The sequence below is a fragment of the Macaca mulatta genome, chromosome 13 (assembly GCF_049350105.2).
Source record: "Macaca mulatta isolate MMU2019108-1 chromosome 13, T2T-MMU8v2.0, whole genome shotgun sequence".
Classification (NCBI taxonomy): Eukaryota; Metazoa; Chordata; class Mammalia; order Primates; family Cercopithecidae; genus Macaca; species Macaca mulatta.
The window spans coordinates 113,170,818-113,184,783 of NC_133418.1; the positions used below are offsets into that span (position 1 = coordinate 113,170,818).

Below are 13,966 nucleotides of genomic sequence, written 5' to 3' on the forward strand. Positions count from 1 at the left end.
GACACCCTTTCGGGGGCGTGTCCTCCCAGTTCTAGAGGTTCCCAGAGAAGAGGAGGTGCTCACTAACCAGGCAGCTCGCCCAGACTCCGGGCAGTGAGAGGAAGGGAGCGCCGGCCGCGGGAGCGGGATGGAGACCAGCAGCCCGCCGCCCCCGCGGTCCAGCCCCAACCTGGGGCTGAGCCTGGACGCCCGGCTGGGCGTGGACACGCGCCTCTGGGCCAAGGTGCTGTTCACCGCGCTGTACGCACTCATCTGGGCGCTGGGCGCGGCGGGCAATGCGCTGTCCGTGCACGTGGTGCTGAAGGCGCGGGCCGGGCGCGCTGGGCGCCTGCGCTACCACGTGCTCAGCCTGGCGCTCTCAGGCCTGCTGCTGCTGGTGGTCGGCGTGCCAGTGGAGCTCTACAGCTTCGTGTGGTTCCACTACCCCTGGGTCTTCGGCGACCTGGGCTGCCGCGGCTACTACTTCGTGCGCGAGCTGTGCGCCTACGCCACGGTGCTGAGCGTGACCGGCCTGAGCGCCGAGCGCTGCCTGGCCGTGTGCCAGCCCTTGCGTGCCCGCAGCCTGCTGACGCCGCGCCGGACCCAGAGGCTGGTGGCGCTCTTGTGGGCCGCCTCGCTTGGCCTCGCCCTGCCCATGGCCCTCATCATGGGGCAGAAGCACGAGCTGGAGACTGCGGGCGGCGAGCCGGAGCCGGCCTCGCGCGTGTGCACCGTGCTGGTGAGCCGCACCGCGCTCCAAGTCTTCATCCAGGTAAGGGCGTGGAGGGCGGGAGTGGGGGGGGAGCTGGGAGGAGGGAACCCCCTCTCCCCGGGGAACAGGCATTTTCAACTTTAATGCTCGCCACCACCCAGAAAGTTGGGTCTCGTTGCTTCGTCCCATTTTACTAGATGGAGGGAGGCGTGGCCAAAGGGAAGCATTGAGAGAAATCCCGATTTGAATTCAAAATCAACTCCAAAGTAAATGTTCCCACTCTTGCGAGAGTGGTGTTCAGACGTTACTGGGCGTAAAGTTGGCTGCAGAGCCTGTGAAAATACGGAGTCCATGACCCACCGGGGTTTCTGCCTCTGTAGCCTGAAGTCTGTGTTCCAACGAGTCCCCCAGATGGCTCTGGAGAGGACCTCCCTGAAGGTAAGGTGGGGAGGGGAAGGCACTCCCGGCCTCTCTTCCAGAGGCCTGATCAGGCTTCTAACCTCATTTCCTGTTACCTTCTCCCTGGCAGCCTTGCCTTCCCCAGGCCACTCGTCCCCCAACACCTCTTGCTCCCACTTTCCCCGAACCCCCACCATGCCCAGCCTCTGGCTTTTAAGTCAAAAGCTCATTCTGCTTTTGATTCCAGCCCTTCTTATTCCCCAAAGTGCAGCTCTGCTCTCACCTCCTCCCCAACTCCAGGGACTCTCCCCTGTCTTCTGAATTCTCTCAGCATATGATGTATTTGCAGCACTTCACAATGCATTTTCTGAAAGTGATGCTCACCTTTCTAAATGTCTGTCTCCATTTCCACATCGTTCTACAACCCAGTGTCCTCTGGTTGCTTGCTGCAGTCACATTAGACCATGATCTCATGTATCCAGCACATTGGGGAAGTGGGAAAGGCTGAGAAAGCACAGGCCCCTCCAGGCCCTGCTGGGCCTCCAGGAAACCTAAAGGAACAAAGCAGGGTGGAGCCAGGACCCCTTCTCTGCACACTGGCACACGAGGGTACATGGGAGAGTTTACTGTGTGAATTCATCAGGGCACATGGAGGGTGTGGAGGCTCCTTAGGGGACTCGTCCTAAGCAGCCTCCTAAGCGGCTGCTTAGTGCCATGTCCCCAGGTGAGGCTCCTTCTCATGTTAAGCTGCCTCCTGCAGCTGGAAGCCCAGCCTGCCTACATGGTCAAAGGGCTCTCTCTAAAGTCCCCCCTCTCTTTCTATACCCTCTCCTCATTCCTGAAGACCCCACCTTTGTTCGTGTCTGCTCATCCATACCCTGGGCAGGGGTAGGGGACCGAAGGGCCTCAAGGAAGGTGTTCAACTCACCAACCTGCTTTTCACTCACGACCGGGAGAAATCCATGGAGCAGGCAACATCTTAAGGTTTCATGGGTGTTCAGTGGAGCCGCTTTGTTCCCATTCAATCTAAACATTGTGGAGGGGACAGGGACTCTCCATGGACAGAATCCTTCCAGATCTTGAGCATGCCCCACAGTCCAGCCCCCAGAATACACGGAGGTCTCCGAGTCCCACCCCTGGAATCCACGGAGGCCACTGAGTCATCTTCAGAAGTATACCTCTATGGAGTGGCTGTCCTGGCAACAGGGCCTTCTCTCCACTGAACTTGTCACCTCTTACTTCTTTGAACAACATCTTCCTCTCCTAGTTCCTTTCTGGCAGGCTCGGCCCAGAGACAGCTTGCCCATCACATGGAATCTGCTATGAACAACTGTCTGCAGTGATTTTCCCGTGGGTCTGGGGGCCCCAATGAGCACCTGGAATCAGGACACAAGTCTCCCTGGATGTGGGGTGTGGAGAGTGGGATCTGGCCCGCAGAGAGGGATGAAGGGACCAAATGCCTGAGGAAGATGTATTTGTTTGTTTCTTTGTTTATTTTACACATGGAAATTGGCATTTAAAAGTTTATAAGGCATGGTGCCGTAGCTCAATCCTGTAATCTCAGCACTTTGGCAGGCTAAGGCAGGAAGCTAAGGTGGGAGGCCAGGAGTTCAAGACCTGCCTGGGCAACATAGTGAAACCCTGTCTCTACTAAAAGTACAAAAGTTAGCTGGGCGTGGTGGCATGCCTGGTCGTCCTAGCTGTTGAGGAGCCTGAGGTGGGAAGATCCTTTGAACCCAGGAGTTTGAGGTTGCATTGAGTCATGATTGCATCACTGCACTCCAGCCGGGGTGACAGAGCAAGACCCTGTCTCAAAAAATAAAAACTAAAAACTAAATGTTCATAATATGTTTCTGAAATGAAAAACTCTAGCCATTGTGGAAGGGGAAAAAGAGGCTGGAGAGGGGTGTGGTCAGAACTCTATGCTGCAAATGATGGAAGCAGAACTGGAGGCAGCTTCAGCCAAAATTAAAAACTGAAGCAAGGATGTTGGGGCAGCTGAGATCTCAGGTCAGAATCGGGGCTCAGGGCTCCCAGGAGCCCCTCTCTCTCCTGCTCTTCCCAGACTCAAAAAGAGGCCTCTCAGTGTCTGTGGGTAGGGTTCACAAGCCCAGGTCTGTCCATTGGGCAAGAACATGGCCTCTGGCATCCTCTGTGATAATTCAAGAGATCATGTGGAATTGCCCAGAATATTGCAGGTCCTCAACAAACGTTCACCTTCTTTCCTTTCCTGCCTTTTCTTCCCACCTGAGGGTTTAACTCCAGCTCTCCCTTCCCAGCCTAGTACAGTGCCTGGCTCACAGGAAGCAGAATCAGGGCCTTTCCACCTGTCCCGTCTTCTCTCCCTCCCTACCTGCTCTGCTCTCCTCCTTCCCTCCCTCCTCCCCTCACTCATCATCAAGCTCCCTCCTTCCTCCACCCCTGGCCTCTCTGTAATAACTCAGCTCCATTTGCCGTCTCTAGATTTACTTTTTGTTTTGTTTTGTTTTTGAGATGGAGTCTTGCTCTGTCGCTAGGCTGGAGTGCAGCGGCACAATCTCGGCTCACTGCAACCTCAGTCTCCCACGTTCAAGCGATTCTCCTGCCTCAGCCTCCCGAGTAGCTGAGACTACAGGCGCGTGTCACCATGCCCAGCTAATTTTTGTATTTTTAGTAGAAACGGGGTTTCACCATGGTGGCCAGGATAGTCTCGATCTCCTGACCTTGTGATCCACCCTCCTCGGCCTCCCAAAGTGCTGGGATTATAGCCGTGAGCCACTGCGCCCGGCCTAGGTTCAGTTTTTGTTTGTTGTTTTTTTATTTTATTTTTATTTTTACTTTTTTGCTTTTTTTTTTTTTTTTTTTTTTTTTGAGACGGAGTCTCGCTCTGTCACCCAGGCTGAAGTACAGTGGCCGGATCTCAGCTCACTGCAAGCTCTGTCTCCCAGGTTTATGCCATTCTCCTGCCTCAGCCTCCCGAGTAGCTGGGACTACAGGCGCCCGCCACCTCGCCCGGCTAGTTTTTTTTTTTGTATTTTGTAGTAGAGACGGGGTTTCACCGTGTTAGCCAGGATGGTCTCGATCTCCTGACCTCGTGATCCGCCCGTCTCGGCCTCCCAAAGTGCTGGGATTACAGGCTTGAGCCACCGCGCCCGGCCACTTTTTTGCTTTTAAAACATCTTTACTCTTTAAACAAAGTTATATACATACATTTTTTTAAAAAAAACGTGAGCATGAGTAAGCGAAGGGGCGTGACAGGGTGGTGGACATGAGGAACCCACAGTAGCTGTCCCTGTGGCCTCTGGGGCAACAGTGGGAGGACCAGCAAGGAGAGGGCCAGCTGGAGACCCGCAGCCTCATCTCTCTGCTCTCTTCCCCCAGGAGATCTTCCCAGGCCTTCCCACCACTTTGGTCCACTGCCACTTGGTACCCCGGCTCTACAAAGAGGTATCATCCTCCTTTTGCCACATCAATTCAGGTCCTGCTATTGCCGCTGGGTAGCAGGATCCCAAGGGCTAAAGCGACTCAGTGCCTTCCTGCAGACTTGACCTGGTTTCTTGGCCTCAGAGGCAAGTGGGAACCACTTGAGGACCTGTTTGAATCTGAGGACTGCAAAGTAGGCTGAGGCATTCGGGGTCGCGTCTACAAAGCCGAGAGGAAAGGTGGTTCCTTCACGAGCTTGAGCACCCACGGGCCCTCCCTCTTCAGAGTCTTTCTGTCTCACGCTGACAAGGAAGTAGGGCTTCTGTATGACCTCTGACTTATAAGCTAGTGGTGCAGAGTTACTAACAAACAAGAAGCCAGCTCAGTTACCTTGGGGGATAGTGAGGTCATCATCACCTCCCATCCTAGATGCATTTTGCTGCCTGCATGACCGCTGGGAGTTGCATAGGGATCTAGAACCTGCCAATATTCTAACTATGAGTAAAGATCCTGAGTAAAGATGAGTCAAAATCACTGATATGAATGGCACTCTATGTTTTTTTTGTTCACCTTTGAAGGCTTGGGCAGATCTGGATCTAGCAGCTGTGACATTCTGGTTCCGAGTCCCAGAGCTACTTATTGAGGCAAAACATTACTCCAGAGCTGCTGACACAAGGTCTATAAAGTGTGTATTTGCAGAACTACTAATGTCAGAACCAATATTTTTTATCATCCACACTAGTAACCTTTAGCCCCATGACAAGTTAGCACTAAGCACAGAGCAGCAGGTACAGTGGTGACTTCCAGGCTGTTCCTAACTGGGAGACAAGCCTGGAAACAAACAAACAAACAATGCCAAGCAATGTTTGTGTCTTAAATATGCTACTCACATAGTTTCCTTGACATGGTTCAACCTGGCTGGAGCAATGAAGCTGTGAAACAAATTCTGTCAGTCGAACAGCATCTTTTGACAAATAGTGCATTTAAAAATGTTTAACTTGAAACATACAGTGTATGTTAACACAACAAAATAAGCAGACTCAAATTAGGATATTTTGATTCTAATATTTCATCAGTGAGTTGATTCACTGTTCATACTAATCAGTGTTTTTTTGTCCAAGAAAATTGCTCACAGTTTTTGAAAGTACGAAAAACTGTAGTTTTCCCAGAAAGATTTTAAAACTCCCAAAGATGAATTACTAATGTATAAATATATTTTTACTTTTGATCTTTGTCTTGACTGGTATTAAAGCTACAAATCGATAGTAATTAAGCATGTCATTACTGATATAAACCTGTTTGGTTCCTCAACAAACTAAATTGGTGGTCATAGGTAGTGTTTTATTTTTCCCTCAGTGTTGCTGATTTGCGAGCAAGCATTAAGATAAAAAGGCATGAATGATACCTCCATAAAAAGGCACAGGGTCCAATTCAGAAAGTTCCTACTGATTTTAAAGTGGTATTAAATATCATCCAGTTAGTCCAGGCACAGTGGCTCACACCTATAATCCCAGCACTTTGGGAAGCCAAGGTGGGCAGATTGCTTGAGCTCAGGAGTTCAAGACCAGCCTGGGCGGCATAGTGAGACCCCCATCTCTACAAAAAATACAAAAATTAGCCAGGCGTAGTGGCACATTCATGTAGTCCCAGCTACTCGGGAGGCTGAGGTGGGAGGATCACTTGAGCCCAGGAGGAAGAGGTTGCAGTAAGTTGTGATTGCACTACCGCACTTCAGTCTGGGCGACAGAGCAAGACCTCGTCTCAAAAAAAAAAAAAAAGCTCAGTATTTAAAATGTTTGCTAACAGAAAGGTGGAAGAGAGCCTTAGAACTGATGAGGAGAAACCCTAGAACACACTGATTTTGAATTTTTAAAAGTAAACATTTAAAACACAGGGTATTATATAAATAAATTTGGTTTTCTAAGTCAAATAGTATCAAATGATGATAACCCAAGGTGTGTGATGGAAAACAGCAATCCCATCATTCTCCACACTCTGATTCATTTCTCTGTTTCTCTAGTTGAGAGGCAAATACCATATGTTCTTGTCTCTTGCCCTCGTTGCCTTCTTGTTTCTAAAGAGCACACTAGCTTTATTTCTCAGTTTTAAATTGTATCCACAGTCTTATACACCTATAGAAAATGAGCATTTTACTCTTCTACATTCCTATTCCTGCCCTCTCCACCATCACCCCAACACACACTGGCCCCATCCTCCTTCCAGTATAATTCTATCACTGTGCTGGGTTAAATTTATGTTCAGTATTTATGTAATTATGACTATGTAAACATTCTTCACAGATGACCCATGTGTTGTATTTTCTTTCTAATCCAAGGACTTTTGTTTTCTTTGCAGTTAATAATGTATGGTCTTTTTTTTCATTTGCATAGTTTTTTTTACGTACCTATTTGTAGTTCATTTTCAGCTTCTCTATTACAAGCGTAAATGCTCTTTCAGTATGTTCCAATCCATCAGATAACCTACCAGTTTCATCTTTTATTTTTCACTTCTCTTTGGAGCTCTCTGGCCTCCTGCTCCAGTCCCACTGGTTGCTCTCTAGTGCACAGGGGGAACACAGGGAAGTCTCATCTGCACAGGGGCCCCCCGCGGGCTCCCTTCCATCTGCGCAGGGTCCCCCTGGGGACTCGCTTCCATCTGCGCAGGGTCCCCCTGGGGACTCCCTTCCATCTGCGCAGGGGCCCCCTGGGAGCTCCCTTCCATCACTCACTGGGCCCTCTGTGGGATACCCCATTTTGAATGACAAGTCCTCCTCTTTATTGGCTTATAACCTTATTTGTCTAGAACATATGTTCTTTTAATCTCCTGAGACCTGAGGAAGGGTCCATAGAGGGTAAAACAATTTGAGAATTTGCATGTCAAAAATTGTTTTCTTTTATCCTCACGTTTGTCACAATATGGCTGGGTATAAAATTCTAAGATGGAAGCTATTTTTCTCACAAATTGTAAAACACTGCTCATGATTTTCTAGCTTCCACCATTGCTTTTAAGAAGTGAATGTCATTCTGGTTTTCCATCCTATCTATATGACCTGTTTTATCTGTTTGGAAGCTTTCAAGATCTTCTCTTTATACCCAAAAAAGGTGCTAAACGTCATAAGAACGAGACTCGCCGTGAGTCTATTTCCATCCATTCTTCTGGGCACTCAGGCAGCCTTTCAGTCTAGAAGCTCAGATTCCTCAACTTTGGGAAAACTTTCTTGAATGCATTTTCAAATAAAATTTCCTCCCCTCTGTTTTCTCTATTTTTTTTTTTTTTCTTTCTGGAACCCCTATTATGAACATCCTAAACTAATCCGAGATTTTCTTTTCTCTCTCCTCACTTTTTGAGAACTTTCTCAACCTTATCTTCTAACCCTTCTGTCGCCCCTTCTGCTGACGCAGATTCTGGGCCTGGGGCATGGCCAGATGGCGAGGGCCGCAGGGCCCTGGCGCTGCCCCATAGTCCTTGCCATTACCTCCACAGGTGAATGTGCTGGTGTCCTTCGTGCTCCCCTTGGCACTAACTGCTTTCCTGAATGGGGTCATGGTGAGCCACCTGCTGGCCCTCTGCTCCCAAGTGCCGTCCACTTCTGCCCTGGGCAGCTCTACTCCCAGCCGCCTGCAGCTGCTGAGTGAGGAGGGCCTCCTCAGCTTCATCGTATGGAAGAAGACCTTTATCCAGGGAGGCCAGGTCAGCCTGGTGAGACACAAAGACGTGCGCGGGATCCGCAGCCTCCAGCGCAGCATCCAGGTTCTCAGTTAAGTCCTCTGCAACATCACCCCAGAAGAAAGAGGCCCAGGTTCCAGGGCTGCCTCCACCAATCCCTGACCAGATTCCAGGGCTGCCTCCACCAATCCCTGGCCAGATTCCAGGGCTGCCTCCACCAGTCCCTGACCAGATTCCAGGGCTGCCTCCACCAGTCCCTGGCCAGATTCCGGGGCTGCCTCCACCAGTCCCTGACCAGATTCTGGGGCTGCCTCCACCAATCCCTGGCCGGGTGACCTCGGCAAGTCACTACCTCTCTCAAGGCTTCCTTAATCCTATGTCCCAGGGGAACTGTATAATCAACAGACTTCATGTAGGGTTCGGTGGTATAATTAGGAAAGAATAGGAATTCTGTACATGAAGCCTCCAATCTGCTCCAGGGAGTAGCACACACAGGCAAGTAGAGACCTGACCACTTTTCAGTAAGTCTGGCAGTGTGGACGAACACAAGGAACAGTTTAAAGACTGCGGCTGCAAATTGTGGACTCTCAGATGGGCTGGGTCCCTCAATCCAGTTCCCTTCGAACTCCATTTTCCCGCCTACAACACTGATCCGTTTGCTTTCTTGTTTCGTAAGTCTCTGGGAAAAATTGGCCTTATAAGAGAAACTCCAAAAGGCACAGGAGAGCAGAGGTCTCTCCAAGCACTCACCATAACCCAGGCACTAGCTAGGGTATAGAAGGATCAAGTACAAGACAGAGTCTCTGCTGTCATCAATGTCAGTCTTGTGTATGAACAGAGACACAAGAGCTAAGTGCAATGTGATGTAATAAGTAACGCAAAGTCAGCACATGAAGGTGTCAGCCTTCATTTTATGGACAATGGCCAGTCATTGAAAAAGTTGATGTCCATGAGTGAGGGGAGATTTGCTTGTGAGACCTATTGCACTCAGCACTTTGGAGAATGGGCTAAATGGTGCCTCTCAAACCTCAGGGTGTGTAAGAATGATCTGGAGAGTCGTAAAATACAAGCCGCGGGGCCCAAGATTCTGCACTTCTACCAGGCTTCTCATTGATGTTAACACTGCTGGTTCAGGGGCCACCCTGGGCTAGATGATGGCTTTGCCAGTCAGAGCAGAATAGAAGCAGGAGAGGGAAGGGGTGGGAGGTTGGGAAACTCGTCATAGTCCAGTGCAGAGGAGGTAAGAGTCTCTTAGGGAGGTAGCAGTGAGAGCAGGGAAAGCACACAGAGGAGAGATGCTAAGAAGGAATTTTTTAATAGACTGGATACAGAGAGGAACAGAAAAATAGGAGTCTCTGGCTCCTGGCTTGAGTGCCAGATGAATGGCAGTGCTAGAAATTAACCAGAGAAAGGACTAAAGGAGCAAGAAGCTTTCTAAGACAAGAAAGACACAAGTTCTTTTTTTTTTTTTTTGAGATGGAGTCTTGCTCAGTCACCCAGGCTGGAGTGCAGTGGCGTGGTCTCAGCTCACTGCAGCCTCCTCCTTCCAGGTTCAAGCGATTCTCCTGCCTCAGCCTCCCAAGTAGCTGGCATTACAGGCACCTGCCACCTTGCCCGGCTAATTTTCATCCTGTTAGCCAGGCTGGTCTCAAATTCCTGACCTCAAGTGATCCACCTGCCTCGACTTCCCAACGTGCTGGGATTACAGGCATGAGCCACCATGCTTGGCCCAAGAAAGACACAAGTTCTGTTGTACGTGCAGATAGATAATCAAGTAGGGATATCTAGCCCTGGGTTGGGAATATATTCTAGTGACCAGGAGGAGGTCCTAGAAGCATGCTGTGTCCAGGTCATGGCCAGAGTGGACATTCACCCAGAGGACAGGATCATATGAGGTTTGAGAAGAGATTCGGGTTGGGATATAGCAGATAACCTCAAAGTGTCCTTCCAACCCTTGACTCCAGGACCAAGTTAGAGGGCAACGCTGCTGACCCCTTGGGCATCATCCTCCCTCGGCAATGGTGTAACTAAGAATGTGTTTGCTTTCTCCTGGCGCTGTCTCTCGCTCTCCCATGCTCTGCAGGAGCCATCGTGGCCATGTATGTCATCTGCTGGCTGCCGTACCATGCCCGCAGGCTCATGTACTGCTACGTCCCTGATGACGCATGGACTGAGTGAGTGTGGCAGAAGGGCCCTAGCACACAGGGCGGGGGCCCACTGGGCTGGGCCTGGGGTCTCCATTGCTCTGCAGAGGGACCCTCCATTGCTGGGTCCTCTGGAACCCTGGACTGCATTCCACCTGGTCCCGTGCAGTCTGTGCCTTGAAATCTCCCCGCCAGGGATGGGGAACAGAGCGTTGTCTCTGACCTGGTAGGGCCGTGTGCATGAGAGGCCTAGCCAAGACTGTGGGATTCTCACTACAGGAGAAAGAGAAGCCTGCAGTCTGGGAAGGGGGAGAACGGGCCATGCTTCTGAGGTTTCCCCTCTCTCTCCTTCCTCTCCTATTCCAAGGAGAGTGTGAGGAAGACACAAAGCTGCGACCCCATGAGCTAACAAAGGTCTCCTTGGCAGAGACCAAGACATGCACCCCCTTTTATGACACGGTTGGAGAAGATGAGAGAATTCATAATCTGCCTTTCGGAAATCACTGTGCCCCAATCATAAGTGGGAGTCAAACATCCAAAAGAATCGAGGTCCCAGGAAGCCTCCACAGAAAGAGCCATGTGACAGATGCCTCCTCAGGAGCCATCAGCACCCTTTACACTTGCGCAGGCAACATGAGCTCATGCTAAGCATTTCCCACTGCAGAGAACCTGCAGCAAGGAGTGCGGCTCCTCAGAAGGACCTTTGGCTCTTAGTGCAGCCACATCTCTCGACCATACACAGCAGCCCGGGGCACCCAGGGCCTCAGTGGCTGGACAGACGGCCCCTGTCAGTCAGCAGCGTCACCTTAGCATGAGGTGACCAGGAACTGCAGCCAGGGATGGCAGATCATAGAGGCGGGGTGGAGGGCATTAGCTGCTGGTGACGAAAACATTTGTGGAATTTACATTGTACTTCCTGACCAGGCGCGGTGGCCCACGCCTATAATCCCAGCACTTTGGGAGGCCGAGGCAGGTGGATCACCTGAGGTCAGGAGTTGAAGACCAGCCTGGCCAACTTGGTGAAACCCCGTCTCTACTAAAAATATAAAAATTAGCTGGGCATGGTGGTGTGCGCCTGTAGTCCCAGCTACTCAGGACTGTAGGCAGGAGAATTACTTGAGCCCAGGAGGTAGAGGTTGCAGTAAACAGTGCCATTGCACTCCAGCCTGGGAGACAGAGCAAGACTCTGTCTCAAAAAACAAAAAAACAAACAAACAAACAAAAACCACTGTGCTTCCCGATAGCAGAAAACAGGCTTCCTCGTGCAGCTCTGTGGAGGAGAGGCATTCTCCAGCAGGAAGCAGACACTGCGAGGAGGTGATCGATCCTCTAACCAGGCTTCCGGGTTTCTCTTGCAGCCCACTGTACAATTTCTACCACTACTTCTACATGGTGACCAACACACTTTTCTACGTCAGCTCAGCGTTGACTCCTCTCCTCTACAACGTCATGTCCTCCTCCTTCAGAAAGCTCTTCCTGGAAGCCCTCAGCTCCCTGTGTGGAGAACACCACCCCCATGGAGCGGTTACCCCCTGAAGCCCCACAGTCCCACCCTAATGGATACAGCTTCAGGCTTTGGGGATCCCCCAGAAACCCTGACCCGAATGTCATACAAAAATGAACAGAACAAGCAGAATGACCAGTTGCTTAATCATCTGGCAAAGCAGGTGAGCAGCCTTATCACTAATCATTCAAGCTTTGCAGCCAGGGTGACTTCCACCAACCCCAGCTCTGCTGAGAACCATCAAGTGCAGGGAAGCCACGTGACCCCTCCTAGCCTCAGGCTCCCTCATCTGTGTAGTGGAGATAAAGAAGAGCACCCATCTCTTAGTGTTGTCTGAGACTAAAGTGCTTAGCACACAGCCTGGTGCATAGTAGATGCTCAATAAATTTTTGCTGGCACGATTTCTGTTGCTACTGTTGTTGCATGGCTATTATCATTGCTTTCCTGCTGTCCTGAAAGCCCACGACACTTTTCTGTAGTTTTATGCTCAGATGTCCTATGAATTTCTTCAAACGACAAATCAACAGTACCCCAGAAGCTGACCAAATTGGTACCTCACATGAGCTGTAGTAAGATTCTCCATTCTCTCCCAGGCAGGGAGCAGCTGTTGACACTGACAGCAGCCTCTGCAGGCTCTGGAAAGCCAGTGCGCTGCTGGTGTCCCCTCCTGCCTCTGGCCAAGCCAGCCCATGTGGCTTATGGGGAAACAAACGGCCATGTGCACCCTGCCACAAGGCACATGCGGCCCAGGTATGCTCTGGCCAGCGCAGTGCTGGACAAGAGTTGGATCTTAATTCTCTTCATCAGGGCAGGCTCTGCCCGTTTGACAGCAGGCCTCAGTCCCTGCACTGCATGCACAGGCCAGGCCCACTTCCTACCGCCAGCCTTGCACCTGGAGGCGGTAAGGTTGAGGCCAGGGGAGGAATGGTGCTTTTCACTGAGTGCAGAGGACGCAGAGGCAAAAGGCAGGGGAGGGTACCGGCCTGTGAGGGGAGGAGGAGAGAGGTGGGTGCAGGACAGCACCAAGGAGGGGTTCATTTTGATGAACTGCATCAACGCTTCCCTAGACTCTGTCCACCTCCTGATCCATCCGCCACCCCCTACTCCCACAATGAACGCTGCACACACTCATCACACATACATCACACGGGCACACGTCACACATGTATGCACAGACCCATCACATGCAGACATACCACAAGCACGCGGCACGTGCACACTCACACATCACATGTGCACACATCATGTCACATACACACTCATTACACCTACAGCACACATCAGATGCACATCACACACACCACATGTAAACTCACATGCACACGCGTCACATGCACACACACCTGGGCTGGTCCACTGAGACGAGCCGGCAGTGGCTTCTGTGCAACTCGGAGGTGACTGTTCTCCAGCTCCACAGCCCCAGAACCCCTGAGAAGAGGCCAGAGGTGGTGACCACACTCCCTTCACGAAGCCTTCCCGGCCTAGGACCACCATGGGTACCCACACGTGGGCCTCGTCGGGCGAGGACATGGCACCTGGAAAGGAGGAGCGACAGAGCCCTGGCGTGGGGACCCCTAGAGGGGGCGGCTCTGACAGGCAGGCCACGGGCTCGCGGTGTTCATGGAGGAAGAAGGAGCTTCAGATCCGCATCAGGAAGGGTGAGGCCCACCCCGCCTGGCGCCGCCGCCAGTGATGGTGCAACCTCCGTTTAAGCCGCAGCTTGAGAGTCCCTGGGTCAAAGCGGTGACTGCAGCATCCTTACACCCCAGTCAAAGCTCCAGAGAGGTCCAGGAAGCAGGAAAGGCAAGAAGTAGCTCCCAGTCCAAACGCAGATGAGACGGCGCGGGAAGCAGGCTCGGGCGAGGTCTGGGGCCTGGGCCGGGAGAGCTGGTTCCTCGGCCTCCTCACTGGGAGCAGGGGAACCCTGGGCGGGTTCAACTCCCTGAGTCTGTGTCTTCATCTGCAAAACTGTTGGGGGCAGAAAGCTCTTAAGCCATTTAAAAACAGTAATTCAGGTCAGCAAGAATGGATCTGAATTTGAAGCAATTTGTAATCTTCATTTATCTCTTTTGCGTGTGTGTGTGGGGGGGGGTGTGTGTGTGTGTCCACATAAATGTTAATGCGCTTGATTTGGAGTATTCTTCCAGGATCCTGCTAAGG

General features: G+C 51.3%; 1 protein-coding gene across 5 annotated transcripts; it reads left to right on the top strand.

Annotated features, from left to right (window-relative positions):
- The first annotated feature begins 61 nt into the window (after nucleotides 1–61).
- NTSR2 (neurotensin receptor 2) lies at nucleotides 62–12,207 on the top strand. Of its 5 annotated transcripts, none has more exons than XM_002799143.4 (4): nucleotides 62–751; nucleotides 7,976–8,249; nucleotides 10,242–10,332; nucleotides 11,661–12,207. In XM_002799143.4, exons 1-4 carry the CDS (start codon nucleotides 128–130, stop codon nucleotides 11,836–11,838), a joined length of 1,167 nt encoding a protein of 388 aa, XP_002799189.3. In that variant the 5' UTR covers nucleotides 62–127; the 3' UTR covers nucleotides 11,839–12,207. The 5 variants fall into 5 exon arrangements, with proteins under 5 accessions (XP_002799189.3, XP_014967213.3, XP_014967214.3 ...); XM_015111727.3 differs by having other exon boundaries at nucleotides 7,976–8,191; XM_015111728.3 differs by having other exon boundaries at nucleotides 7,976–8,182.
- The last annotated feature ends 1,759 nt before the right edge of the window (nucleotides 12,208–13,966 follow it).

Bases quoted from the DNA above. Each gene is read 5' to 3' on its own strand.
- NTSR2 (XM_028831964.2), top strand. From the start codon at position 128: ATGGAGACCAGCAGCCCGCCGCCCCCGCGGTCCAGCCCCAACCTGGGG. The intron at 752-7,975 runs GTAAGGGCGTGG...TTACCTCCACAG, and splicing joins CGCTCCAAGTCTTCATCCAG to GTGAATGTGCTGGTGTCCTT. The intron at 8,192-11,660 runs GTGAGACACAAA...TTTCTCTTGCAG, and splicing joins AGGGAGGCCAGGTCAGCCTG to CCCACTGTACAATTTCTACC.